This window comes from Alligator mississippiensis, chromosome 1 (assembly GCF_030867095.1).
Source record: "Alligator mississippiensis isolate rAllMis1 chromosome 1, rAllMis1, whole genome shotgun sequence".
In the NCBI taxonomy this organism is placed as follows: Eukaryota; Metazoa; Chordata; order Crocodylia; family Alligatoridae; genus Alligator; species Alligator mississippiensis.
The window spans coordinates 44,801,991-44,824,359 of record NC_081824.1 but is presented as its reverse complement, the minus strand read 5'-3'; the positions used below and the strand labels follow the sequence as shown (position 1 = coordinate 44,824,359).

Sequence of the window (22,369 nt, the reverse complement as noted above, 5' to 3'; positions counted from 1 at the left end):
TAAATTTCCTTTGCTGCAACTTGAGACCATTGTTGGCCCTTAGTCCAAAGTCCGCCTGCTGGTCCAGTGGCTGTGAAATAACAAAGGTCCCTTTGACATCCTTCTGAATTCAATGTCCAATAGCGTTGGAACTGCCACACGGACTTCAAGGTGATAGCGAGGCTACTGTTGTCCAAATCTTTTGGCCAAAGTCCTCTTTTAATGTCCTTAACAGCACTGACTGGCTGAGCACTCAAGGCCTGTTGTGCGCTGTCACACTCTTCATTTGAGGTCAGATCCTTGAATCCCATATAGGCAACCTGCAGTAGACTTCTTAAGACATGGGTTACACTTGCCCCCGCACAGGAGGTCCATTGAATAGCATTCATCAATACCCAGCTCTCCAGCCTCCTGCCTTGATCTATATAGGCAATGCCATGTTCCAATCTGTCTAAATGAGCAACATTATCAGTTCCCTTATAGGAATTCCAGATTCCCATCACCGAGTTTGCTCCATCCCAAATAGTGTCAATGACATCTCTCTTTTTCTTAGCTGAAGAGGCTGGGAATAAGTCTGATATGGCCCATTTAAGAAGGCTTATTTGGGTTTGAGATCCTATACTACAATTCCAGAAATAATGCTTTATGAACAATTCATCTGGAGCAATTGTGATTCTCATGTGAAGAATAGAGGCATTGAGCGATACTGGTCTTTCCATGCTACTATTCCACCAAGGCAAGTGGCGTTCCCAATTTAGGTGCCCATCAGGGTGAGGGATAGAGGACAATGGGGCGAGTACTGAACATGTAATACCGCCGATGAGGGTGATAGCATTGTAGCAAACCCAATGGGATCCACGCTGTGTTTCTCTGTGGTTGCTGCTATGCAATACTGTGTGGCAGCTTTGGATGTTAGAAGATGTGTTATCTATGTAACAGAAACCCAGACTCGCTACAACCCATTTTTCATCAGCCAACCAGTTAATGTTCCATCTCAAGATTGGAGACCTCCATCCTGACTTCATATCAGTGCCATTAGCATGCCAAGTGATTTGCCGCTCCCATCTTACTATACCTCTTTGCTGATAGAGGTATGTAGCACACCAACCTTTCCAAAATTCATTTTGAGGGCAGGAGACAATAGGCCTCTCAGTGGTTGACTTTTCAAGAAATGGCACTGTTGTTAACTTGGGAGGTATGGCTTTACTAATTGTGGGGTTTGGTTGAGGGGAATCCTTGGGTGCCAATGGCAAAACTCTGGAGCACCTCATTGCATCTCCATAAAGGGCATCTTGTGTGTAGGGAATGAATCCCCAATAATATCCCGATCCAGCATTTCCATTACAAGTACCTCCCTGCCACCAAGGGATAGTTCACCTTTTCCACCAGGGCCAATTTGCAATTTGATCTGTTGTTACATAGTGCCCTGTGGAATCCAGGAATTTAGCATTAGAATCCATGAGGTGACATCCATAAACCCCCAAAAAACACTTATAAGAGAGGGAATTAGCTTGAATAGCCATTAACTTGTGACTACTTCAAATGGAGGCTGCAGGTGGTTCAGTTCACAATTTACACTGCTCAATAGTGGGTTCAGGGCCATTGGGATAAAAGGGCTCTCCAATATCATACTCCAGGTGATCGGTGTCATCACCTGCAAAAAAAAGATTAGGAAAAAATACAAATCTAACATACCCTTCAATTGGTGGAAAGTTCCAACTGATGATCCAGCAGACACTTAAGCCCAGTGTTGTAGCTGTCCGCTTCATCCTGACCATGTTTCTGCAAATTCTGAAAAACAAAATTGTCCTTTTCTTCAGACTGATTAGACTCCTCATGCTTATACAACTTTGCCATTTCTTCCCAACAAGTGGGGATGGTTGTGGGTTTTAAAGTTTTGATGGAGTGGCAAGCCAGTTCCATGGGTTGTTGAGCTGGGTTTTTGTCCACCCAGACACATTGATTAGCCAGGTCAATATAACAATGTTTTAAAAAGAGCATTCCAATAATACTAAGGTAGGGGTGGCATGTCCAGTCCAATTGAAACCTTGGCACCCGTTGTTGCAAGTTGTTCATTGATACCGAACATGACACCTTCCAACTCTGACTAGCTCCCCCCTTGGCTCCCAAAAAGGAAACAAGGAACTTTGTTTCTTCATATTTGGGTGAAATAACCTAACTAAAATTTAGCATAGATCCTGTATCTAATAGAAAAACTTCAGGCGCTCCTCCTCCTACCCAGCCCCAACCTGTGTTCTCCTGTCCTGATTAAGTCAGAATGGGAAACAGTGGCTGAGACTGCCAGAGGCACAGACTCAGTCTAAAATGGATGGGGATGGGGGTATAGGTTCAGAAGTGAGAGTAAGCACCCCTGGGGCACACCAGGGAGTGCCACATTTGAAACAGGTTTCTTGGCATGCAAAATTCAGAGTTGTGCACACCCCTTGGGGAGAATCCCAGTCCCCAGGGAGGCACAGCCAAGGACCCTTCTTGATTTGATCCCCTCCCTGTGCATCATTTTGGCGCTGGGAGTGATCAGAAGACCCCTTAGCTAGAGAAATGGCAAATCTGGCAGCCAAGCTTTCCACCATCTGCTCTAGACATGTCAACTGTTGTCTAGACTCAGCTGCTCCTTGAACCTGCCTGCTTTGGCCTGGCTCCTGCAATCGCCACCAAGCCTCTGCCTTTTCAAGATAGCAATGCAGATTATCCACCCACAATGCTCCTGACTGCATTTCTAACATCAGGAACAATTTGGGAGGGACCAGCTGCAGCCAAGCAGCAAAAAGGTGAGTAGCCCAGTTGGCTCCAGCACCAGGTGGTAGAGACCATTGTGCTGGCAAAGGATCTTCCCAGACTCAGCCCCATGCTTGTACCCTCTCAATGACAGCACAGGGATGTTCCCCTGGAAGTGGCTGCATTTGCCCAATGCCCTGATCTAGGGTATAAATACCAAAAAGGGTGAGGGCGATCATTCACATTCAAACCTGCCACTCACCATCTCCCAACATACCAGGGCTAACATCTTTAGCCAATACTAGCAAAACATTGGTCAGTTCATTCTCCGATAACAAATAGAGACCTTTCTCTGCTGCTGCCAACCAGCGAGTCCAGTTATTTCACTCCAAAGGCATGAGGCCCAATTGGGCTTCTAACTTGCTGCATTTGGGTGGTTTCCTCCAGCATCTCTACACCAGTCCTACAGAGTAATCTCTGGTCATCAGGGAGTCACTCGGGGACCAGCAATGCCTCCTGTCTGGTGGGGGGGGGGGGGGGGACAAAGGTTATGACACGTTCAACAGGGAGCACTTCTGTTGAATAGGCAGGAGGTTCACCAGGAAGATGGGAAGGTGGGGTTTTAGGGATCAAAGCAGGATAAGGAAGGGGTGAGGAAGGAGTTACCGCCAGCAATGCTTTACCACTTGAAAGGGCGACACCCAGAGAATCAGCTGCCTTCCCCAAGGTCTCACACTCCTGATACAACTTATCAATTAGAGATTTGAGAGACTCAATTTCCCTCCTGACACTACACAAATCCTCAGAATCCCTTTCCTTTGTCTCAACAGCAAGCACCGATGCATGGGCGACTTGTTGCTGCTGGGCAATTACATCCTTAAGTTGACAAATAAGATCATCTTTCTCCTGACAAAGAGTTTCCCTATCCTGGCACTCTTGCCGTAGAGATTGAACACTCTAGGACAAGGCCTGGAGGGCAGCAGCTTTACAGAAGATTGGCTTCTGTAGGTTCTCCTTTAAAATACCCTCAGCCCACCCTCGGGCCGACACCCAAGATGGGTTAGATGGACACTCCAGGGGCCCCTGCAAAGGGCACCCATTCTGATTCACCAAAGACTCCACAAACTCACGGAGGTCACCCTGACCCCAAACCAACAGAGGAAAAGCCTCTGTACCCATTGCTATGCTACTGGGAAAAGGGAGATGGATTGGGGAATGGTAGCTGAGGAAAGCCCAGGAGAATCTAGGAATTCCTCCTAGATCTTACCCTGGTAGGACAAGATGATCAGTCTCTCCAAATGTGTGTCGATCCTGCCGACTACACCAAGATGTTAAACCTCAACTCCACGTGAGGCCCAATGACTAGGGAGCGACGAATCAATTCCCCATGGGATCATGAGCACGGCCACTTGTGGAGTAAACACAAGCACACACTGCATTCAACTTTACTGAAGTGGAGACAACTTTGGGCAGGTCCCAACCCAGCTGGGGAGCGGCCCAGAACATCAGTGCATTCATACATTTATACCTTCCACCCTACACTTATTAGCATGAAACCATGCCCAGTCTCCTCCCCTGTCCTCCTCCCATTATGCCCATGGCTCTGCCTCTGCCTTCATTTTCAGGCTCATTACCATGATAATTTCACTCTGAACCTGTGTGAGGTCATCACCCCTACTACCTTCGGTCACTTGCGGTTACTCATCTTCTGCTTAAAGCCTATCTTTGCATTTTCCCTCCTGATACACCACTGGTTTCCTCCCCTGTCTGGTTTGAGTTCCTCTGTTCCACAACTAAGCAAACAGTCAATTGATTAGACAAATGATTAACCATTTAAAGCCCTAAATTCTATTAAGTCCAGTGATTTTGTTAAACAAACATGTCATTTTGCTGATGTTAGTTAAAATAAACATTACATTTCTGCTAACTTTAGCAGCCTTATGCCCAGTCAAATCTCTAACTTGGGCATGGGTAAGCAATGTTTCAACTGCAAGACCAATTTTTTTCATTGTTCAGGCTCACCATAATTCAGCAGGGGAAAAGGGCAGGAAAAAAGCAAAGGAAAACGGCAGAAAAAAAGCAAGGAAAAAGAAAGGGAAAAGAGCAGGAAAAAGCACGGATTTACCATCCTAACAGATCTGGAATCATATTGACCAAGTCACTCAGGCACCTTCAGGTGCATCTCATCACCCAATGGATTTGTACACATACAGCTTTTCTAAACTGTCCCTAACCTGTTGTTTTGCAACTGTTGGCTGCTCATCTTCTGCCCAAACTCTGCTGCCAAGTGCAGTAGTCTGGGATCTGACTTTGCTGTGAAGCATGAGGTGAAAAAGGCCTTGAGACCTTCATCCTTATACCCCTCCCAAGTTGTTTGTCCAAGTTTCCAGTCCTTGTAAACTTCCTTTTTGTGTTTTAGCAGAAGAGTTCCCTGCTAAGCCAAGCTATTCTTCTGCCATACTTGTTAGTCTTCCTGAGCATCAGAATGGTTCATTCCTGTGCCCTCACTAAGGTATCTTTAAAGTACAGCCAGCTTTCCTGGATTCCTTTCTCCTTCAGACTGGGTTCCCAGGGGATCCTGCCCATGAGTGCCCTGAGTGAGTCAGTGTGCTTTTCTGAAGTCCAGAGTCCTTACTCTGCTGGTCTCCATCCTTCCTTTCTTCAGGATCCTTGTCTCAATCATTGCATGGTCACTGTTGCCCCAGCTGCCATCCACTTCTACATCCGTCACCAATTCTTCCTCATTTATGAGCAGCAGGTCAAGAAGAGCACAGCCCCTAGTTGGTCTCTTCAGCACTTGCACTAGGAAGTTGTCCCCAACACTCTACAAAACCTTCCCGAATTGCCTGTGCACTGCTACATTGTCCTCCCAGGGCTCATCCAGATAAGCCTGCATGTGCCTTTTGCAGCATCTCAAACCCCTTTGAGACACTACAAGAGGCATATGCGGAAACAAAAAAAAGTTTGAACTCGCCCCCCTGCCCCCCCACTGCAAATTTACAGCAGGGGAGCAAAACTAGACCCTTAGATACCAAACAAAAACCTGGCAGAAAAAAACGGGTCAGGGCACAGTCCCAGACCATGTCCTGAGGCAACCAGAGGCTCAGTCCTCCAGAGCCACTCTGTCAGAGTGCCAGAGCATCTCTGTGATTGGCCCTTTCCCTGATCCTGAAGCACGTTGCCTGCCTGTGCTGGGCATGCAGTGGTGCAAGCTCCTGGGACCTGGACCTGGTTTTTGCCAGGTAAGCATGGGGTTGAGGGACTGGAGGAGAGGGGAGGGGACCTTCCCCAACTCCCCATTCATTTCTCCACCCTCATTTGTTCTCCCCACTCCCAGTTCATTCCCCTAGGTCCCGGCTCACTCACCCCACTCGCCATTCATTCCCCCCATTCCTGGTTAGTTCCCTCTGCCCGCATTTGTTCCCCTAGCTCCCTGCTGATTCTCCCAGCCCCCCACACTCACCAGCAGTACCAGAGAATGAGCAGGAAGCCAGAGACAGCCCTGGAGACATTTCCCTGCTGTCTCCAGCCCCCTGCTCCTTCCCCTGTGTGTCTCCAGCCTCTGGAGAGCAGGGGACAGCAGGGGAACGTCTCTGGTGCTGTCTCCAGCCTCACCGCTGCTGACAGTGCTGGTGGTGTCTGCAGGAGCTCCCTCCTTACCACTGCCACCACACTCCCACCGCCGCCAGCACCACCATGCCCTGCCAGCCACTGGAGGCATGTGGCATTCATGCAGAGGACCCACCCCTCTTAAGCAGCCCCACACCCACAGTCCCCCCACACCTACCCATATAGTGACCCACATTCCCCCATCCCTCCACACCCACCCACATCCCCCCACCCTCCTTCCCACCCCCTCCTGCAAACCCCACATCCCTCCATCACACACCCACGTGATAAGGAAACCCAAAGCAAACATTAAAACATATAGATATTCAAGATTTATTTTATTATAATACTAGAGACACTAGTAGACTTCCAAATTTATTTAACATTGTAAATATATCAATAAAGCATTGCCTATCAGATCAATCCCCCTTTCTCTCTCTCTTTTGTTCTAATTGCGGAACAAACAAGAATGTGGATTTTCAGATATTTAAAAAAGTGAATTTTGGTTGCTGCTTCATCAGTGTAGCTGACACAAGGGGCTAGTGTCCCCAGATATCAATTGTCTGGGCCCCACAAGATCCTGAGGTCAAGTAACCCTGAGTTGCTGGCCAGGGCAGGTTTTTGTACTGCTGGGGACAGCACAGGTGCTGCCCCCAGGCTCTAGCTCCTCCTGGATGCAGATCCAGGGGGAGCCAGGCAGGGTTATTTTGCCCCAATTGGCACAATTTGCTCCACAACAAAGTGCATGTCTGAGCACGTGCGCTAAAGAAAAAAGCCCCAAAAGCCTCAAATTTGCACCACTTCTATTTGAGCTGCTGCAAGCGCACATACTTGTATGTGTGGATACGTTCCCAGAGTCTATGAAATTTATGATAGCTGTTTGCAGAAACCCTCGTCCACCTTATCCTTCTGGCATTGTGGTCAATAGCAGACCCCCACCACAACATCACCCTTGTTGCTCTCTCCTCTGAGCCTAACCCGGAGACTTGCAACAGACCTACCTCCAGTTTCATATTGGAGCTCTGAGCAATCATACATAAAGCACCACTCTTCCTCCTCTTAGAAAGCTTAGAAAACACAACTCCTCCTCCTCTTTTCCCCTGCCTGTCCTTCCTAAACAGTTGTACCCATCCATGACAGTGCTCCAATCATGCAAGCTCCCACTAAGTCTCTGTTATTCCAATCTTGTCATAGATCTGTGACTGTGCAAGGACTTCCAGTTCTCCCTACTTGTTTCCTAGGCTCAGGGCATTCAAGTACAGACACCTGAGCTAACTAAGCAATCACCCTGATTTCTCAAAAAGAATGAGAAGGCCTCCTCTGCTACCCACTCCTGCTTGTTCTTCCTCTAAGTCACCTACTTGCCCACTTAACTCAGGGCTCTGACTTCCATCCCTCAGCAAACCTAATTTAAATACAGTAATATTTTTCTATTTCTTCAGTTCTGATTTGCAGGCTTTTCAGGGTAGCAAAAAGAAAGACAGACACAGACAGACAACCTTGCCCACTAAACTTGCCAAACAAAAACTAAGCAGGAAACAGAATTTTTGGTACCTGTTGTGGTATATTACTTTTTTATCTCTTCATTGAAGAGCTGAATATTTAAAAATATCTTTTCCCTCTGTGTAAGGACACATTAAATTTTTCCATACCCTGAAGAAAAAAAAAAAATAATGCTGTTCTTTGCCTTACTCTGATAAAGGAAAAAAAAAAATATTTTGTAGAGAGCAAGCAAAAGGCAAGTGTTTGATTGTGTAGATTTTGTAAAAACTCCAGAAGGATCTATTGCACTTGTCATGAGAAGAATGTCTGTGAATACAAGGCTGAGACACAAAATGTGAAAAGGGACATTATTCTAAAGCTTCTCAAATCTATAGAAAGACATTTAGTGAATGAAACTAATGGAAAGACAGGTTTATTTTCAAGTCAGTCCTAACACTGCTTTTTCACAGGTGACAAATCCATTGGAAAGGCCTTCATATTTTAAACATAATAATGTCACTTATTCTACTATTTCAATAGCTTTTTGTTTGCTTTCTGATTTTAACTTTTTAGTTCCCTCCTTTCTGATGCATTTAATCACTTTATTTGAGCTTGGGAAAGTGGCTTCCTGTGGTTTCAAATGCAATGCTGAGATGCAGTGTGAGGGAGAAATGTCAACAAAATCAATGTTGAAACTTCTCCTTCCTCATATTTTCTAAAAAATTAAGTATTGATTCATTAGAATTAAATCAATTCTATTTAGCATGAATACCACCTTTTTGGGGGGAAATCCTAACATAGTTTATTTTGCTGATGAAATTTATAATGCGTATAACAGCTATATATATAAAAAAATCTCTATACTTAAATAAGTTTGAAGATTCATGAAAAACATAGAGGAGGCCAAGTAATGGTCAAAACATATAATAAGAAATGTTAATTAACATTAAAAAAATGGAAATGAAACATTTGTCTTTATTCAGTGGGTTTTTATTATTGGTTTCATCAAGAAATAAAAAAAAATGGTTATATTTTGATCTTGTTCATACAATTTAACAATGAGAAAAGGTGAGGGAAAACAATTGTCATTATTCATTTTTTCCTACCATCAGTGGCCAGACAAGGAAGGAGAGACAGAAAAAGTAAATGCAAACAAACAAAAAAAAAATTTCACACTGCAAATTTTTAGAAACTTCAAAAATAAAAATGAAATAAAAATATAAATTGAAACACATTTTTATTTGAAATTACCTAATGTGTTTACACACACACACAAACACACACACATTTTTATATGTAATTGTAGTTTCCAATTTTTGAACAATAAATGCTTTTTTTTGGACAAAGCAATAAAATGGTTGACAATTTTTAAACAGTGCCAGTGGTGAGAGTCTTCTATATGAAAGGTCTACAGAAAGAAGTAAAGGTTCAAAGACTGTGTATGGACCTAACATCCAAATCAGATGTTAAATGTGTGAAAGGAGCTCAAAAAAGAGCTCCAGAAAACTGTTTCTTCATGTTAGCTCTTCAGTGAGTTTGTTTGTTTTAAAATTCAGGGGACATTTTTACACATGTAAGCACTGCAGTGAAAAAATGGCAGTGATGCACTTTTGAACTAAAACACCTTGGAGGGGCTGTATGTCAAAAGTAGGGCTGTGCGAAGCTTTGAGTGCTGATTTGATTCAGAGGAGATGCAGCCCAATTCAGCAGCTGAACCTCCAAATCCAAATTGAATGAGACCAATAAAAAGGTCTAAATTGATTAGAAGCCTCTGAATTGATTCAGAAAAGATTTGGAAATTCAGTGATTCAGACAGTCCCCAATTGCCGCTGCAGGGAGCTGGACCCAGGCTCTGTGCCGGTAAGTAGGGGGTGGGAGGTCTGGTGGAAGGGGGAGGGGACCCTGTGGGGCCCTTGCAACACACCCCATCCCCTGCTTGCTCCCCCAGCTCCCCTGAGCACTCCCCAGCCCCTGCTGACTCTCCCAGTCTTGTCAATGGTTGCCCCACCCAGCCCCAACAACCCAGCTCTTTAAAAAGAAAACCCCACAGTTACCAGCTCCTGCCAGGTGGTGGTGGGGCTAACCTGACTGCCCCCCACTACCCCATGCTGCAAGGGGGCTCTGCCATGAGCCCCCATCCCCCACACAGTCTCCCAGCTCTGTCAATGGCTGCCCCACCTGGCCCCACTGTCCAGGCTCTTAAAAAAAAAAATCCTCACACTCACCGGCTGCTGCAGCAGCTGTCAGGGCTTCTGGGGGCTCATGGAAGAGCCCCCTCATGCAGTGCAGGGCAGTGGGGGGGCAACAGATATTGCCCCGTCACCTGGCAGGAGCTTGTGAGAGCAGGGCTTTTTTTTTTCAAGTACCGGGACACTGGGGCTGGGCGGGGCAGCCATTGACGGGGCTGGAAGAGTGGGCAGGGGATGGGGCCTGTTTGATTTTGACATTCAGCTGATTCAGCTGAATGTCCAAATCAGATTTGCCTGAATCAATTCAGGACAGTGATTTGAATCACTGAATCGAATCACTGTCCCCCAAGTCAGCTGAATCCAAATCCAAAGCAAATACTAGCTGCTTCACACAGCTAGTATTCAATAGTGTACTGTTGCCATTTTCTGCACGCTGACACGCATTTTGCTGCTTATACAACTTCACACAATGCAGCACAGTTTGCCTGAGCTTCTGTGAAGAGCAGACTTAATTAAGTCTGCTCCGAAGCAATGGATCTCTGGTGCATAATGGGAAAAAAAAGCATATGCATAAATGCCCAGGATTCCTCTACAGAACTAAATAAAAATGAATAACTTAAGCATTTTTAATATTAAATTCTTCACTTTTAATGCTTCAACCTTAATGCTTGATATGGATGATATTAAACTATATCACAATAAAAATATAACCTCTTAATGAAAATCAAACATAAAATTATACAACCATTTCTTGATATCCAACTATAAGGTTAGCATTTGTTATGATAGGCTAAGTTTTATTATCTCAACTGGCCAGCTACTTTTAAAAATAGGTGTGATGTCTTGCATCCATCAAGTATATTGGATTATTTTTCTTCCAGAAATAGTGGAGATAATGGTAGACATTTGTCTACCAGGTAAAGCAAGTAGAGAATTATTTTTATGAACAAAAATAAATATTATTGACACTTAGCCCAGGAAGTCATAGAAATGGGACCAAATCCATGCCTGGTTTAACTTCACTCAGATAATGTTTAATTCTTTTAGATATGAGGCAAAATGGTAAGCTAGGCAAACACCAAATGTCTACTTGGAGCAAATCCAAGGATTGTTTTAATCCATGATGGCTGTAATCATTTTATATTCAGCACTAAAAGATCCATATATTTTTGGAGGTTGGAACATTTTGTTCTTTGTGTATTGTTTCTCTGAAATAAAGTCTTGTTTTAGTGATGTGTTTTTGTGTGTGTGTGCGTACATTTCTCAAATTATTTTATGCCTCTTCTGTTCTATATCCAGCCATATCCAACCAGCATTTTGATTTTGCCTTTCAGTGGTCAGAATTGAAAAAGTATATGGCCTGTAAACTCTGCTTTTGCACTCATAAACATCTTCTTTCCTCCGTAGTCTCTGTGTTTTTGGGTTTTAGACAATTAAAAATGACAGTAGTAGAGTTTAAACACTTCCAGCCCTCACCTTCAAAACTGGATTTTCAGTTCTGGAAAATATGTTTTGAGCTTTGTCTTTTGATCAAGGAGAAATGGCCATAATCTAAGGTAAAGTTTATTCCTTGATAAGTGAGTTGGCTCAGCTAATAATAAACATGGTTTAATTGAAATGTAGTCACCTGTTCAACACTGTTGGAGAATCTTGGTTAAATCCTATACATTTTTCACTCTGCTGCCAACCAAATATTTTTTCATCACAATTTCCAATATGTTTTAAACAGTTTGTTCTTGATGACGTGTAGTGTAATAATGTGTTCAGCACCAATTCACCTGCACATGTTCTTAGAAACAAGTCTCCTAATATAGATAGGATAATTATTTGTTCTCTATCAATGTGGATAATTGCCTGACATAAAAGACTGTATTTCTTGCACTTAGTCTAGTTTGGATCCTAGTTTCTTTGGTTTCTGCCTCCCTGTTCCCAGATTGGTGCTGATGTCCATTGATTTCCTATCCCCATTTGCTAGTTGTTGAACCTTACTTTTACTTCTAGTTTCTGATCCCTGGCTCTGACTCCTGGTTGGTGATTCTTTGCTTCTTGACCTTTCCTATTCCTTGAATCTTGGGCTTGTAACTCCCTAGTATTCAGCCCTGACCACCCATTTCTTGATTTTGCCCCTGACATGGGTCTAGCAGTCAAATTAATCTTTGATTTTGAAAGTAAGAGCCTTGTTACATGGTAATTTGAGGTGGCTCCTGGAATTCTTTTGCCTGTATGTGAACACCTCTAAAGTGGCTTAAGGACTTATTATTCTTCTTACAGTTATGCCACTCCAGGGCAGGATTATCTCAAGTTTGTTTCATTTTGTTCCTGTTCCATTGTGTGACCACTCTCCACAGCTCTTGAGCCCAAGTGGAAGTTCTCCAAAATCCCAGGATGCAATGGTCACTCCTGATTCAGGGCAGGGATGCTGGGGTGCAGTGGGGTTAGGCGTGGCACCTCTGCCCCACTGCTCCCACTATGTAGAGCCAGTGCTATAGCCCAGGAGTGCCCAGCAGCCATGGCACCTCCTAGATTGGCTCACTGGTCTGAATTCCTGGCTCAGACTGGCCACAGTGCCTATGGGGGATGACAGACTGGTGCTCAACCACCCTGCTGATCCATGGTTGAACCTGTGCCCTGCCTTTTGGTTGACTGCAGCTCATCCCCCACCTGGTGCCTACATGCCCCCAGGACTCAGACTTGTCCTGGTGGAGCTGGGCAGCTGGAGCACAGCCTGGCAAAGCATGGGGACAGCAGAAACTGGCCCTGGGCTGCTGTGCTGTAGCCACCAAGCTCTACCCTGCTTCAGCCACCTTGCCCCACTAGAATAGGTGATTGAGTCCTAGGGGCCCAATCCTTTTTTTTTCCTCCAGAGCTTGTCTCCCTGCGCCACCACCAGCTGGGCTGCTGGCTGTCTGAGAGCTGCCTGTCCAGCCAGTAACCCAGGTAGGGGCGACAGGGGGGAGCAGTCTCTATAGGTAAAAAGAATCAGGCCCCTCAGAACTCAAGCAGTGAGCCAGTCCTGCCCCTAGCTCCTAGTCCTGCCCCTACTCACCAAGCCACTAATGGCAAGTCATAGCTGTGCAGGTGAAGGACAGCCAGAGATGGGATTTTTTTTGCCATAAGGTGCGACTGCTTCACTAAGCCAAACATCACTTAAGCTGGTTAATATTTGTACGATTTACAGCATAAAGTGTAGCAAAGCCCTAAAACTGAATCAAAATGGATGCACACAAATAAATCAGAGCATGGTTAGACAGGAATGTTTAATCCAGGCATTTACTAACTTTTCAGTGCTTAACTCTGCAATTTTCTCTTTCTTATATTGATGTCTTTATAGGCCATCATAGCTTCATTTTCAATTGTAACATAGCATATCATGTAAACACCTTTCATAAAATGTCACACTCAGTGCAAAACTCAGGTCATATCCTATTTACCTTTCTGCCCCTAAGTAGTGAATACACAGGGATATGGTTGAAGTTTTGGTATTCTGTCCGTGTCACACCCCCATCTCATCCCCCAACCCTGAGGGATTAGGATCACACCACAGGAGTAAAGGTAGGTATTTTCAACTGCCCTTGCCTTACTAAAGGGCAAGTGGCTAAAGTTTTGGGACTTGCTTTGCATTATACATGTCTGAGAAATTCTATTCCCCCAGGCACATGCTTGGCCAGAGCTCAACACATTAAGCATGTGCAGTAGGCACACATGGACTATGCATAATCTCAAACTGTGAATAAGTACCAAAAACTGCAGTTACAATCTGCAACTGAGACATGCAGGGAAAATATGATCTGACCCATAATGTTCTCATGTATTTGATGTAAAATCTCTTTAGAGCTTTGGGAACAAATACTATACTGAAGTGTATAAAATAATAGTAAAGAGAATAAAATATTTTCCAACTTTCTGTTTATTCATTTATCTTCAATCTGCTGAGTATACCTGCTGGTATTGCAATAGCTTTATTGTAGTGGTGGGGCATGAATGGTACCATTCTTCTTCTTTATAATGGGTGCTTTGCAGTTGTGATGTGTGACTATGGGTCGGAATAGATGTCTCTTCATATTTTACCCCAGAGAGATTCCAAGAGAATCTTTATCTAGATCAGACTAGGAACTCTGAAATGCTTCCAATCATTTGTCCACCCCTCTCTTCTCTCAATTTCCTAGAAAATACTTCACCTGATTAATGTTTAAATTTTCAGAGGCGTGTTAAGATTGAAAGCTGCTTCATACATGATTGAGAAAAATCTCTGTATGAGATGTTCTTTTGAAAATTCCATTTTAGCTTCAACAAACTCTATCTCTAGTACCAGACAACTCATTTTTATTGTTTTTGGCTACTGTGACACTGTGATTCAAACAATTTTTTAGTGATTATATATTCTGAATCTCTAGAGGTACATACAAAAGAGTTATTTAGAATATTAAAGTGTTGGTATTTGTCCTTTAAAATGCCTTAGGCTATGTCAGACATGCACTTGCAGCATTACTAAGAACGTAGAGAAATGAAGAATAGCTTTTTGGAGTGTTATAAAGTTGTCGTGAAAGCATTCAGTAGTATGCTTTTCAGCCACGGAGTGATTGGGAATTTCTCAAGCACGTCATAGATTTGTATAGTAGACTTACTACTCGCGGACTGTAATGAGGGAGGGGAGCCTGTCAGAGAGCCACATCACTCACAGACAGCCACCTCCAGAGGGCAGTGAGAAGAGCTTCTGTGTTCCAGAGACTGGGTTTCAGAAGTGGGCTTTTTAACAGACAGCTGCCCTCCATGTAACTAATTGCCCTCTAATTTCTGGGGAGTAGTACCTTTCTTCACCATCTTCTAGCAGAGAGTAGCAGGCTCTCAAAAAGCCTGTTGCTGGCCCTGGAGACCAGGGAGCATCAGCTGTCCTTGTTCACTGCCCCTGCAGGACTGGTGCACTGTCACTGAGTCCATTTTAACATTGCAGTGTAATGCTACAGTGTAATGCAATACTATGATGTACCACTCAGGCATTGCAAGTGACACTGAAAAAAAATTAATTCTATAAAGAAGTTCCTCTTGCTCTAGGAACGTTTTTGTTAAGAGCCACAATTTTTAAAGCATTATAGGTAGCATGCACACCTGAATGTAGGAAGTGTCATATTGGATCCATCTAGTCCAATATGCCATTTCCAACAGTGGCAAAAGTGGATATTTTTTAGGGAGAGCATTGAAGTGAGTATATCTAGCATATGATCTATCTCCTGTTCATTACCCTATTTGCATCCAGCATTGTTTTTTTTTAGAGATGCCAGAATATACATCTCTGACTGTTTTGTTTAATAGCTATAAATTTATCATCAATAAATGTGTCTATTCCCCTTTTGAATCTGACTATACTACCTGCTTTTACCACCTCCTTTAGTAATGAGATCTACAAGTTAACTACATGCTGCATCAAAAAGTACTTTTTCTGTTACCCCTCTCCTATGAATTTCACAAAGTGCCCCATAGTTCTAATACTGTGGGACTTGGTGAATAAAATTTCCTTATTGACCTTGTCCACACCCTTCATGATTTTATAGACTTCTATCGTATCCCCCCCTCAGTTGTCTCCTTGCCAAAATGAAGAATCCCAGCCTACTGAGTCTCTCCTGTTATGGCAACTGCTCCATACCACTGGTCATTTTTGCTGCCCTTCCCTGTGCCTTTTCCAATTCTACTACACCCTTTTTCAGTTGTGGAAATGAGGGCTGTACACAGTATTCAAGATGTGGGCACACCACAGATTTGCATAGTGGCATTTTGATGCTCTCTATTTTGTTTTAAAACCCTTTCTTGAGGAGGCCCAAGATTTTATTAGTTTGGGGGGTTTTGTTTATTTATATTTTTGGCCACCATAGTACATTGAGCTAATGTTTTTAGATAACTGTCTACACTGATTTGAAAATCTCTGTTCTGAGTTGTAACAGCTAGTTCAGAATCCAGCACTGTGTATATATTGAGGCTATTTTTTTCCCTGTGTGCATTACCTTGCACATGGCAATAATGAACATTCTATTTTTGAGGCACTATAAGGGTATAATAGTACTATAAATATAACATCTGTATTGTAGTAATGGGACAATATTTATTGTATCTTTAATAATTTCACTTTATAGTTTATGTTTGTTTTTGTGAGCCACATGAGTTAAAATGCGCTCCACCATTTTCTGCAAAAGAGCCTAAAGGCCATATTCTTATTTTTAGGATTTGTGCATGTTTCTGTTTGAGTACACACTTGATTTTAAAACAAATAACATTCTGTCTGTATCCAACCATAAGACTGCGACTGTGCTGAAAGATAATACATTGGATTCTTTGGGGAATTAATAGAAAATAAATACAGGTTTTAAAAAATTGTTTTGATCTTTGTGTTCTTTCTGAGTAATTTTATAGTATGGGGTCAATTCTCATAATTACATTTCAATTCAGAGTGAATAATAGTATGCCCAAATGTAATTTGGAGCTGAAAGTGGCAGCGCTTCACTCAAAGTTTGTTCACTTTCTTGATCACGTTACATTTACTAGAAGGATATACCACTGATAAGCTTTTCTTACTTAGTTATAAGTGGATTGTGAGACACTTAGAATTCTTGTCCTTGAATATTAAGACTATGGTATACCAAGGCTTTCTTTTCCTTAAATGATGATAAAGGCTGCTTGTGCACATAATGGAGGTTTAGTCTCTAAAATTGAAATGTTGTGTTTTTAATTGTGATGATTAGAAACCAACCATTTAGTGGTTTGCTTCACTGTTGTGGTGAGGGGCCCGATCCTTTTTTTTTTTTTTTCCATGCGGAGCCTGTCCACATCTCTCACAGCTGGGGGCAAGCTGTCAGCAGCCTGAGTGACAGTGGCCCCTTAGCTATGGAGGGCTGCAGTCCTCTCCATGGTGGCAGCACCCCCTGGGGCCACCTCCATGGGCTGCTAGCAGGCAGATGCCATCTGAGGGGTGCCACTGCCATGGAGGGAAGTTCTGGTGCCCCCTGCAGCTTAGGGCCTGCTGGCAGCTTGTCCCTCCCCCGTCCCCCTCCAGCCATGGGAGAGGTGGGCAGGCTCTGTTGCGGGGGGGGGGGGGGGGGGGGAAGGATTAGGCCCCTTGCTGCTTTGTTTTTTTTTTCCTAACTGAAGTCTCGCTGCACGAGCTGCTACCAGGCTGTGCAGCCCCTGAGCTGCAAGGGGGCCTGTTCCTTCCCTCTGTGGTGGTGGCACCCCCTGGATGGAGTGCAAGCTGCCTGGGTGCTACCCCAACATGCAGGCAGCACCTGCTGGATCCAGCTCTTCCCTGAGCCTGCAGAGAGACCAGTACTCGGCAGGCTTCCAGTTCATGAATTTGGGGAAGATTTGGATCTAGTAGGTGCTACCTGTGAGCTGGAGCAGCACCCATGCAGCTAGCACCCAGCCTGGGCAGCACTGGGGGGTGCCACCACCATAGAGAGAAGGACAGGCCCCCTGAAGTTCAGGGGCTGCAAGGCCTGGTGGCAGCTCACACAGGCAGTCTCTGCTGAGAAAAGAAATAAAACCGGTGAGGGGCCTGATCCTTTTTTTTTTTTACCCATGAAGCCTGCCCACCTCTCCCATGGCCAGGGCTGAGCTGCCAGCAGGCCCTGAGCTGTGGGGGGCCACATACCTTTCCTCCATGGTGGTGGCACCCTCTGGGGCCACCAGAGTGTGTGGCTAGCGGGTGGGCCCTGACCCAGCTTGAACCCAACCCAATCCAACTGTTCCCTGAGTCTGAGTTGGAGCAGCACCTGCCCACTAGCAGCCTGCCCTGGCAACCCCAGGGGGCACTGCCACCATGGAAGGAAGGACTGGGGCCTTCTGCGGCTCAGGGGCCACTCGGCCCACTAGCAGCTCACCCCACAGCCATGGGAGATGTGGGCAGGCTCCACAAATAAAAACAAAAAAAAACAATTGGGCCCCTCACCACTTTTGACTTCAGTCCACCTTTCCTGCAGTGGGAAGGGGGTCAGCTGTCAAAGGCCACAACATTACAAATAGTTACATTGCAAACTAAACTACAAGTGGATATGGTTTAATTTGAAACTACATCCAAATGTAGTTTAGTTTGCAACATAGCAAACTCATTTAAATCATAAAAAACCCTGCATTTGTACAGCATGATGCAATTAAAGTGCAAAAACAGACATTTTTGTCACATGCACAAGTTCCCAAAATTTTCATCATTTTGTCCCTTCTCAATTATCTTTTCTGATCCTTCCCCAGAGGGTAATGGCCCACTGACTGTGAAAATTATTTAGAGAAATTCCCAAAGTTCAATCTATTTTAACAAAGTGCTATCCCTAGACTTCTGTACATAAGCTGTTTAATACCAAATATTTTAATTAAATATTAAATTGAATTAAATTAAATTAAATATTAATAATTTAATACCTGTTTAATACCAGGTGTTAGGACTGGGGATAAGAATACAAGAAGCAATTGGAAGGCTTAGATGTAGAGAAAATTATAGGTTATTTTGTATACAACTATTTTCACTGTGTAGTTTTCTATATCTCATCTAAGAACTATTTAGAACTTGTATTTTTGTAGTATGGGCATTCTGGTACTTTTTTTTTCTTTTTCTTTTTATTCTGAATTGAATTTTTAAAAGGAAAAATGAAATTTTCTCCAGAACAAAATTCTAACATTTTCAAAAAGGCGAAGTAATATTTTGCTTCAAATTCAGCAATAGATTTCCATTTGTAAGGCTGAATTTGTTTGAAACATTTAATTTAGGCTTCATTTGCTGGATTTTAAAGCATAATATAATATGCAATGTTATGACAATAAAAGTTGAAGTAATGCATTAAGAAAAATATAATGTAATCCTCTAAAGGATTATATTTTTCTTAATTCATTAATGCATACAACTTACTTTCTTAATGCATTACTTTTTCTTAATGCATTACTAAAAACACGTGTTTATAAATTTTCACTGAACATACAGTACAGTCAATACATTCCCTTTGTAACTTCCAATTTAATCAAATCAGCATTTTCCAATGGAAAATCATTACATTAGAAAAAAATCCATCAGCTTGGTCTTCTCTAGTGTCCCAGTGTTCTCTAGTGGTCCATATCACTGTTGTATATTTTTTTACTTGTAACCCCCTAACTGCCCTTCATAGGGCCATGGGTGTTCTTTTTCTGTATTATGCCAACAAGTAGCAGGCTTTTAAAATATATAGATGTTGTATAATGTAGTGACAGTCATTCTTTCAGTAGTCAACTCAACATAGTAAACTGGAGATGTGTGGGCTGGATAAAATTACTGTAAGATGAATACATAATTGGCTTAACGACCTCAAGCAAAAAGTAATTATAAATGCCAGGAGGTTGCAAGTGTGGTTCCACAGGGATCTGTTCTAGGTCTGGTGCTGTTAAACACATTTATTAATTATTTGGATGCCAGAATAATAAGCTCCCTGATCAGATGTTCAGATGACAAACTCTGGAAGGATTGCAAACACTGGAACACAGAAATCAAACTCAAAAGAGTCTCAGAATGCTAAGGTAGAACCTACAGAATGATGTGCAACACAGGCAGATGTAGTGCTACATATAGAGAAGAACAGCCAAACATGCAAGTACAGAATGGGAAATGACTGACTGGGTAGGAACACTGATAAGAAGGATCTGGGAGTTTTGGTGGATCCTGAATCAGCAATTTTATACAGTTGCAAAAAAAGCAAATGCAACATTGTGAAATTACACATTACACGTAGCTCATACTAAATCTATGGTGTTACATCTGTAATTACAGCTCATACTGTAGATGTGCCCAGTGCTAAAGTTAGAATACACTGGGCACATCTACACATGCATTAATATACTGCAGTTTCTGCACATTAAGTTTAGCACTGGTGAACATTTTTACATGTACACTGGGAATGGTGGGGTAGGTATGGCACTTTAAGTATAGCAGCTCCGAGAGCTCTGAGAGCTGCTCTAATTAAAGCGCACAAGAGTGTCTCATGCTTCAGCAATCCCAAACTTCAAAATGGCACTGGGGGTGCTTTATTGAAAGCTTGTCAAATGAGCTTTAGATAAAGTGCCTCCACTGCCATTTTGAAGCACAGGGATCCTGATATAAGAAACGAGAGCTGGCTGGAGTGTAGTAATTACCATGCTTCAGCAGATGCAATTAATTGAGTCTGCTCCAGTGCTCTGTAATTACAGCACATTGGAGCAGCCACTGGGCTCCTGTACAGGCACCTTGTAATAACAGGCACTAACTCAATGCACAGTAACCTGTACTATTCTGCAGTTGCACGGGCACATGCATTTTAGTGACGCCAATAGCATGGCTTTTGCCATGATGCGCTAATATGTGCAGTAGAATTTGTCTACTGCACATTTAGTGGATCATGTAGATGCACCAACTGTGATCAGTTACATGTTAAGGGTTTCTACTGTTTCTTGCCTGAACAATTCTGATTTGCCACTCATGGACTGATGAGCAGGGGCATGACTGGGAACCAGGACACCTGAGCTCTATCATTGCTCTGCAGAGGGGAGGGGCTGTGAGTGATGTGTCCTAGATTTCTGGAGGATTCATAATTGCTGATTTTGTCTGTCTGGAGCAGACTACAGTTACTGTAACACAAGTGCATGGCGTGGCCTGTAGTTAACCCTTTCCTGAAGTGGTGTAGCTTTGAAACACTAAGAGGACACTTAGCATGAGTTAACAAGCTTTAATGGGCTCATGTTTTAAGTGTTCTTAATAGAGTCTAAGTATAATGTGTAACTTCACCTTAAGAGATGAAGGTGATAGCACCATGCTACTCATTATTGATTAGGGTTCATTTAAAGTACTGTGTGCAGTTTGGGGCTCCAAATTTAAAGGAGTGGAGAAGTTGCAGAGAGTCCATAGTCATATCACCATAAATAAAGGGGTTGGAAGTCAAACCATATTAATTAAAAGGTTGATAGAGCTAGATATATTTAGCTTGGAGAAGAGGAGATTGGCGGGGGAGCAAGGGGCAGTCCTTGATATTATAGCAGTTGCCAAGATATTTGAAAGCCAAAGAAGAGGATTAAAAACTGTTCTCACTTGTCATTGGCAGCAGGGAACAGATCAACAGTTGTAAATTGTAGCCAAGTACTTTTAGATTAGACCTTGGTAAAAAAAATCCCTTACTATTAGAAGAGTAAGGGAGTAAAATAAACTGCTGAGCAGAGTTTGTAGGATATCCTTCACTGAAGGTTTTCAAGAGAAGGCTGGATACCATTTGACTGACATGGTTTAGAAATAGCAGTCCTACATTCATACAAAGGAGTGGATTGAATTATTCTTAAAGTCCCTTCTAACCCTATCATTCCATGATTCTGGAGTATAGGGTTTTGAAGTTATGCATATGGTAAGTTTCCGCTTAAATATAGAGCACGTTTCAGCTTTCTCTATATTTAAGACCAAATTTACCCTTGGGTTAACTTACTGAAGTCATATTAAGGAGGGCTAAATTTGACACAGTGGACCAAATCCTACTTCACCTATTACCTGCCTAAGTGAATTTAAGTGCTTAAATGGGGCCCCATTTCACCCTGCCTGGGTCACTGTCAACCCCTTAATACAAAAGGTGGAAAATGAAATTATTAATACAGAAGTCTTCCCGCTGCTTTTTATGATTTAGCCTTTTTATGACTTTTTATGATGTAGACAACAACATATCACAAAATAAATCACACAGTGGATTATTGAGAATTTGAATGAGGTGGATTACGAACGCACTTAGGTGTCTGTGTCCATTTATATGTCTACTAGGTGGACTAGGATCTGACACTTAGGCAGTTATCATAGAATCATAGAATATTAAGGTTAGAAGTGACCTCAGGAAGTCATCTAGTCCAACCCCCTGCTCAAAGCAGGACCATCCTTAACTATACCATCCCAGACAATCCTTTGTCTACCCAGGTCCTAAACACTGCCGAGGATGGAGAGTTCACAACCTGTCTGGATAACCTGTTACAGATAGAAAGTGGAATAGCATATGGTCTGATGAATTATACATTTTCATTTCTTTTAATGGTGGATGGATTACATAAAGTGTGTTTCTTCTCCAGATATAACCCTTTTCCAGTTAAATATTGGATAGTGTGTATGATATCATTTTCCTTTGTCTTTGGTTAGGGTCTAGAAATCATATTTTTGTATTTGCCCTTTGGTGAAGAATTCTTGATGGTGCCTGCCTGCAACAAACTATACTTCTTTATTTCCACTATTCTCTCTCTTCTCCAGGGTGGGTGCTAGCGTACAGTTCTCCTGTGAAGATAATTATGTGCTCCAAGGTTCTAAGAGCATCACTTGTCAGAGAGTGACAGATACGCTGGCAGCTTGGAGTGACCACAGGCCAATCTGTCGTGGT

The 22,369-nt window shown here is 43.0% G+C and overlaps 1 protein-coding gene across 1 annotated transcript in view; it reads left to right on the top strand.

Annotated features, from left to right (window-relative positions):
* Positions 1-22,369, top strand: part of CSMD1 (CUB and Sushi multiple domains 1) — a 2,292,800-nt gene that overhangs the window by 1,477,224 nt on the left and 793,207 nt on the right. The window contains exon 9 of the mRNA XM_019488443.2: positions 22,243-22,367. Coding sequence (XP_019343988.2) covers positions 22,243-22,367 — 125 coding nt within the window. The remainder of the gene's footprint in view (positions 1-22,242; positions 22,368-22,369) is intronic.